At 49.0% G+C, this 7,915-nt stretch overlaps 1 protein-coding gene across 1 annotated transcript; it reads right to left on the bottom strand.

Moving 5' to 3' along the window:
- Window positions 1-1,677: 1,677 nt before the first annotated feature.
- Window positions 1,678-7,644, bottom strand: RMI2 (RecQ mediated genome instability 2). The gene is made up of 2 exons (XM_082429717.1): window positions 7,287-7,644; window positions 1,678-4,083 (listed from the first exon to the last, which is right to left on the bottom strand). Exons 1-2 carry the CDS (start codon window positions 7,585-7,587, stop codon window positions 3,935-3,937), a joined length of 450 nt encoding a protein of 149 aa, XP_082285843.1. The 5' UTR covers window positions 7,588-7,644; the 3' UTR covers window positions 1,678-3,934.
- Window positions 7,645-7,915: the final 271 nt, after the last annotated feature.

Here is a 7,915-nt window from a genome sequence, read left to right as displayed (position 1 = left end):
TTCAGTTCTTAGAAAAGAGCCAATTTCAAAAGGGAAGCTTTGCAGCCGGAGCACACAGCCTGCCCTTGTCTGGCGAGGGGAGCTTGCTGATAAACCAGCTTTGATTTGGCATCAGAAAACTAAAACCCCCGCCCGAGATGCATTTTCATTTGCGACGTCAAGGAGGAAACGCTAGCCGAAACAGTGAGAGTTCTTAATATTCAGGGAAACCGCGACAGCTCAGCTAACAGCTAACATGCTGAGATGGCACACCGCCAGCTGGGGCCACCGGGAGCCGTCGGCAGTCTGTGCGGACTGTCGGAAAAACATGGGCCACCCTCGCTTTCCCACCTCCCACACTCCTGAGCTTGTTCACTGACCAGGCGACGATATCGGCCCAATCAGCGATCTTCGATCAGGCATTTGTTACCAGAAGTTAGGAGAGGACGAAGTGGACAGGATATGGTTCTCAGCAGCCCGGGTCAGTCTTCTAGCAGAAGAGCAGGCGTCACATAAGGGAACCTCAGGAGGGTTGACTTCGGTTTTAAGGTCTTCGGGAGGCTACCACACACCCAGCTCAGGGGCTACTATTGGGAAACCCATACTAGTTTTGGAATAAAGTGTTGACCTGAGAATCCTATAATAGAGACGCCATGGACTACATCAAAATTAAATGTCAATGTAATCAAAAGCAACTGGTCAACTGTCCCAGCCAGAAGGAGCCTAAGGAGACAAGATGACTCCATGTCATAGGGTGTCCTGGATGGGATCCTGGAACAGAAAAAGGACATTAGGAAAAACACTAAGGGAATCTGAATAAAGGATAGAGTTTGGTTAATAACATCTCAGTGCTGGTTCACTAATTGTAACCAATATGTCATATTCATGTAAGATGTTAATAATAAGGGAAACAGGGTGCAGGTGTATGGGAACTCTTTGTATTGTCTTTGCAATTTTTCTGTGGATCTAAAGCTATTCTAAAAGTATATAGGGAATTCCCTGGCAGTCCAGTGGTTAGGACTCCACACTTTCACTGCCGAGGGCCTAGGTTCAATCCCTGGTCGGGGAACTAAGATCCCGCAAGCCGTGTGGCGTGGCCAAAAACAAGAAAAAAATAATAATAATAAAAATAAATAAAAATAAAAATATATAAATTTTTCAAGCGGCAACTGATGGATGTGAGTAGAAACTTACTGCTCTTCCCAGCAACAATCATTTGGGGCCTACCGTGTGCCAGACACATATAAAAGTGATTTACACACACCTTCACAACAGTGCTGTGAGCTCGGTATAATCTACATTTTATAGATAAGGAAACTAAAGCACAGAGAAGGTAGGTAACTTGCTCATAGTCACACAGCAAGTTTAACGACAAATGAAGGGCTTGGGGGCTTTCCTGGTGGCACAGTGGTTAAGAATCCGCCTGCCAATGCAGGGGACATGGGTTCGAGCCCTGGTCCGGGAAGATCCCACATGCTGCAGAGCAACTAAGCCCGTGCACCACAACTACTGAGCCTGTGCTCTAGAGCCCGCGAGCCACAACTACTGAGCCCGTGTGCTACAACTACTGAGCCCGTGCACCTAGAGCCCGTGCTCCGCAACAAGAAGCCACTGCAATGAGAAGTCTGTGCACCGCAACGAAGGGTAGCCCCCGCTCGCTGCAACTAGAGAAAGCCCACATGCAGCAACAAAGACCCAATGCAGCCAAAAATAAATTTATTATAAAAACAAACAAAAAAACAGTGCGCACTTTCCAATTTCCCCACCTTTAAAAGAAAATGCTAGAGTTTAAAATTATACCACGTTCAAAACACTGACAACATCAAACGCTGGTGAGGCTGTAGAACAAGAACTCCATACACTGCTGATGGAAAAGCAAAATGGTGCAGCCGCGTTGGAAGACAGTGCTACAGATTGAATATGTCCCCTCCAAAGTGCTATAGACTGAATATGTATTCTCCCTAACCCAAATTCATATGTTGAAACCTAGCCCCCAGTGTAATGGTGTAGAGGTGGGGCCTTTGGGAGGTGAACGGGATCAGTGCCCTTACAGGAGACCCCAGGGAGCAACCTTGCCCCCTGCTACCATGTGAGGACACAGTGAGAGGACAGCCACCTGTGAAACAGGAAGCAGCACCTTGAACCACCTTGACTTTGGCCTCCAGAACTTTGAAAAGTAAATTTCTGATGTTTTTAAGCCCCGAGTCTATGGTGTTTTGTGATAGCAGTCTGAGACAGACAGTCTGGAAGTTTCTTACAAGGCTAGACACAGGCTGACCATGTAACCAACAATCGTGCTCCCAGGCATTTACCCTGGTATGTTGAAAACCTATGTCCACACAAAATCTGCACACGAATGTTTACAACAGCCCTATTAATAATCGCCAAAAACTGGAATCAAGCAGATGTCCTTCAATAAGTGAATGGATAAACAGACTATGGTACGTCCATCCAGTGGAGGATTAGGATAAAAAGAAATGAGCTATCAAGTTACAAAACTACATGGAGGAACCTTAAATGCATATTGCTAACTGAAAGAAGCTGGTCTGAAAAGGCTATAGACTGTGTGATTCCAACTACATAACATTCTGGAAAAGGCAAACTTTGGAGACAGTAGAAAAAAACAGTGGTTGCCAGGGGTTACGGTGGAGGGAAGGATGATTAGGTGGAGCACAGAGGACTTTTAGGGCAACAAAACTATTCTGTATGATACTGTAATAGTGCATACATGATATTATGCCTATTGTACATCACAAAGCATGACCCCTAAGTCAACAACGGACTTTACTTAATAATAACGTATCAATGCTGGCTTATTGATTTTAACTAAGGTACCACGCCAGGGCAAGATGTTAATAACAGGGGAAACTGAGGGAGGGCATGTAAAGGTCATCTCTATAGGTTCTGCTCTTTTTTTTTTTTTTTCCTAGAAATCTAAGCCGCCTAAAAAATCAAATCTGTTTAAAAAAATACGGCATAGAAAACAATTTACTAGTGGTAGAGATAAATAATCCCGCAAAACTCCATAGCAATGAGGAACATAACCTGACCCCCTTGATATTTACAGTCTAAGGCAAAGTGAAGGCTGTGTAAGAAGTGAAGAGCAGCCACCCAACACTGAACGCAATCACGACAAAAGGACATTCCCTACCAGAAACAACGTAAAGACTCCAGGAGGCTGCCCCCTCGCAGTGTCTCACCCAAAGTTACAAGGCAGAAGTTTAGTTCATGCCTGGAAGTTGTTCTTAGTCTTGATTTTTAGTTTCAACAAGAAATTCTAAAAGTGTTTCAACAGCCCTAAGTGAAGGAAGAAGGGCAGACATCGTCGTCCACATCTGCAGGGAATGGACCTTACACATTTAGGGCTGAGTGGTGTCTGAAGCAGAAAGAGGGCTGTGTCTTTGAGAGGCCCCAGTGCCTGCAGTTAGAAAATGCCGTTTGACTTGCAAACTGGATACGGAAGCTGTTGATGGAGAAGACTGCGGAGCCATGAGGTCATTCCTTTTTTATGCAGCCTCTTTTCCTGCCCATAACCACACACTTTACTCTCTGCGGACAATGAGTGAGGTTCAAATTCTGCCTCGTAAAGTAGGGTTGCAGTGGTAATGGAAAAAGTATCATCACTTGTAAAACTTGGAAAATGCAACATGAGATTTCTGTGTGCTTTAGAAACAGAGAATTAACACACATAAAGAAAAAAAAAAAAAGGAGAGAAAAAGAGAAAGAACAAAACATCTGCTTTTCATCAGCAAACAGTCAAAGCAAGGGGCAGCAGGGGCTGAGTTCACTGGAGTGTCCCAACATTTAGAAATCCTACATCCAGACTCCTCGGAGCAAAGCTCTCTGATAAACTTTTGAGAAATACATATTGAGTGATGTCCATGAAATCCATACAGTATAAGAACCTAAGTTGTTTCTGAATTTCAGTTGTTTTTATCGACAGTTCCAACATCCTCTAAGGAATATTCCTGTGTAAATCTTCCACTTCCAGCTCCCACATGCTTTCATGGAGGGGATTATCAGAAAGATCTGTCATCTTCACAGCCTGCAGGCTTGGCTCAGGGTTGCAGGCCTGAACCACTCCCATCACCATCACATACTTTCCTAGAAGAAGAAAAGCCCAGTGGTAAAGTTCACATTGATAGAGAAGATAAAACAAAACAGACACCTTAAGTCCTTGAGAGGGCTTAAATTTATCAGCGAGGCAAACTGGAGACCAAAAAAAAGCAGAGAGTAGATACCAAAGTGCCAAGGCAGCTAGTGGTCAAAATACGTATATTACCAGCAAATTCCGCATTTAACCTGGAGAATGACATTTGTTTCTTCTTTGGTTTCTGGTTTTAAAATGCTAAAACAGGGACTCCCCTGGTGGCGCAGTGGATAGGACTCCGCACTTCCAATGCAGGGGACCCGGGTTCGATCCCTGGTCAGGGAACTAGATCCCACATGCATGCCACGACTAAGAGTTCACGTGCCCCAACTAAGGAGCCGGTGAGCCGCAACTAAGACCCCACACAACCAAATAGATAAATAAATAAATATTTTTAAAAATAAAATAAAATGCTAAAACAAAATCACAGCACAGTGCATAAAGCTATCACGCCCAAGGAGTGGAAGAGTCGCTCACGTCAGAGGATGAGTTGTAATTAGACAGACTGCTCGAAGGCGGGGCCTGAAAACCCGAGCTTTTCTCTTCTCCCTGTTCCTTGCTCCATGCCAGAGTCTGTGACTGGTCTCTGTGCCCAGGACTGGTCCCCCTTCTGCAAAGACAACCCCTGACAGCCCCAAAGCAAATCCAATTTTCCCTTCATGTTGCCAAAAGAGCTGGGCAGGTGGTAGCACCCCCGCATGCCACCATTATTCCAACTGCCTGGGACCAGTCCCTGCCACCAGCTGGGCATACGCAAGCAAATCAACAAGAGGTCAGGCTGCCATCACAATGATCTATTGACATATTAACCACGACTCTATTCCCATTCCCTTGGGGAAGTGGCTCTCCTTGAAAGCAAAAATGGCCAGTCTTAACCACACAAAACTCAACTGTGTAAAAAACCCCAAACACAGCAGGAAGAGCAGGCACGTTGCCAGCCCCCACTGCGTGCCCCTGCGAGGCCGCTTCAATCACACTGCTTCCAGCATCAGGACTGGGTTTGTACTCGGGCCTGGGGCTCTGACTGAAGGAAGCCAGGCAAGCTGACACCTTACCCTCTGGTCTTCAGCTCCTGGCACGACGTACTTAGGTTTCCCTGAACCCGTCCCTACATTCTACCTGAGCAAGTAACGTGGGGTTCCTCAGCAACGGAGGCTCGTTCTAAAAATACACTTGCCATACCCTCTGAATGGGCCTAAAAAGCTGGTGGAGATGGAGCCCTCAGAAAATGACTGAAGACCCTGGAAAGGAAGAACAAGCCCACAGAGTCCCAACAGGCGAGGTAAACACGGAATCCACATACTCAAAACCTACATACACCAAGGCGTATAACAACTATACGGGTGAACTCAAAGGCCTGAGCTCTTTCCTCCCAAGAACAGACCACCTGGTTACTAGTCTGGTTCATTCTACCCACACCCTCTCCCCCAGCCAGAGTCTCCCTCCACTGTCTCTCCTTCTCCCTCCCCACCACGCCCCTCCCTTCTATCAGGCCTTCACCCCGACCATACAGGCCTGGATCAGTTGTCCCTCTTCTGCGCCCACGGCACCCTGTGCTTAAGCTCAAGCCTATGACATCACTTTGTATTTCAGTGGCCTGCTTACTCTTCAGGCTCCCTACCTGAAGCCCGTGTCAGACTTGTCGATCAAGCCCTAGTATTAATTAGCAAGAGGAAATGGTATGGCCCAGGCACACAGGCCAGCAGGTAAGTCAGATGGGTTCACCAACGCACAATGCCCACTCAGGTACCTACTGGTGCCAACCTTATGCCAGGGCTGGGGCCAGACATGGGAGACAGCCCCAGCTTGCCTTCAAAGAGCATTGCCTGGGGACCAGCACACCAAACAGCTCGTGCTACATGCTACGCCAAGGGTGGCAAACTTTTTCTGTAAAGGGCCAGATACTAAATATTTCAGGCTTTGAGGCCATAGCGTCTCTGTCGCAACTATTCAGATCTGTAGCTGTAATGGGAAAACAGCCCTAGACAATACCTAAATGACGGTGCTCCAATAAAACTTTCCTTATGGACACGGATATTTGAATTTCATATATTGATACTTTTCCCATGTCATGAAATCTTCTTCTGTTTTTTTTTTAACCATTTGAAAACATAAAAAACATTTTTAGCTCATGGGCCATGCAAAAAGAGGTGGCAGCCTGTAGTTTGCCGATCTTGCGCTAGACTAACATTGCAATGGAGGGCAGACAGAGAGGGAGGCTGAAGGATGGAGCCAGGGTGGAGTGAGAAGCGTGCAGGAGCACGGCCTAGTAAAAAAACAATGGTCACTATGACCTAGGAGCTGTGTTAAGGACATTTTTTAAATGTATTGAATCCACACAACAGGCAGGAATTATGGGTCCCTTTGGTAAGAGGTCCAGAAAGGTTAAGAAAAGTGCTCCTGGGAGCTCAGCCAGAAAGGGCCAGGGCCAGAAAAGTTCAACCTAAGGCTGAGAATAGTTGTCAGAAAGACACAGAGCCCACCCTGCTGTAGTCTGGCCCAGTGGTTCTCAAAGTGTGGCCCCCAGGCCACCAGCACCAGCAGCACCTGGGAGCTGGTTAGAAATGCAAATTCTCAGCCCCGCCCCAGACCAACAGACTCAAACTCTGGGGGTGGTGCCCAGCCGTCAGTTTTAACAAGCCCTCAGGGTGAGTCTGATGCATGCTCAAATTTGCGCACCACTGGTTTAAAAGGAAACAGTGGTGAACTACAGCCTAAGACAGTCCCACGAAGGAGGGGTACACCAGGGCTCCCCATTCCTGGGAACTGCGGAGAGCTTCCCAAAGGAAGGTACATTTGAGTAGAGTCGTTAGGGATGAACCAAGGTCCCCACTATGATATTTTCCAAAACTTATAGGGAGAAGAAAAATCACCCGTGGGGAAGGGACTCTTAACAAACACAGATGCTGGGGGTCCCTCCCCCGGAGACTCCAGCTGGGAGGGCTGGTGGAGCCCTCGGAAACTGTATTTTTTGAATGGGCTGCAGGTGATGCTTATCATCAGAACTGCTTGGGTGGCGCTTGTCTGGGGAGGGGAGGGAAGAAAGGGTATCGAGGCGGGGGACCAGCACCGCAAACACCGGGAGGTGGGACGGCCAGGCCCCGCCCTCGAGCGGTACAAACCCAGGGTCAGCCGCGGGGTCGAATCCGGCCGTTACCTGGGACGAGGCAGGGCCGCCCGCGCGGCACCCGCTCCAGGCCGCAAACCGAGAAGGCCCCGCTCGGGTCCCGCAGCCGCGCCTCGCCGCCGCCCGCCGCCAGCACCGTGCCCTGCATCCACACGGCCGTCAGCTCCAGCGGCCCGCGGCCCGCCGCCGCCCGCGACAGCCGCCACTCGCCCGGGCCTCCCTCCGCGTCGCGCCGCAGCTGCTCCGCCAGAACCTTGAACGGCGGCGACCGCGGCAGCCTCACGGAAGTGGGGCACCCGCCGGGGAACGAGGCCGTGGGCGCCGCCGCCATTCCGCCCCGCCGCCGCTTTCCCGCCAACCTTGATGAGCCGCGAGACCCGGTCCGCAGCCACCAATCAGGGGCGCGCTGGCGGAGCCGGCCAGTGGTCGGCGTCGGGAGGCGGGACCGCCGGGCAGAGCGGCCCCACTCCCACCCCAGGAGTGCGCAGGCGTACGTAAAGTAAACAACCGACCCGCAAGCTAGGAACGGATGAATTAAAAGAAAAAATAAACGAAGGAGGGAGGTACAGAACTCCCTGTTACCAGGCACCTCAAAATTTGGCGTGCACGCAAATCATCTGGAGAATGTGAGTATTCATCTTTACATCGCCTTGCCTAGT

The sequence above is a fragment of the Balaenoptera physalus genome (assembly GCF_965194825.1).
Source record: "Balaenoptera physalus genome assembly, chromosome: 16".
In the NCBI taxonomy this organism is placed as follows: domain Eukaryota; kingdom Metazoa; phylum Chordata; class Mammalia; order Artiodactyla; family Balaenopteridae; genus Balaenoptera; species Balaenoptera physalus.
The sequence above is the reverse complement of the archived record's forward strand: the minus strand, read 5'-3'. Positions and strand labels throughout refer to the sequence as shown.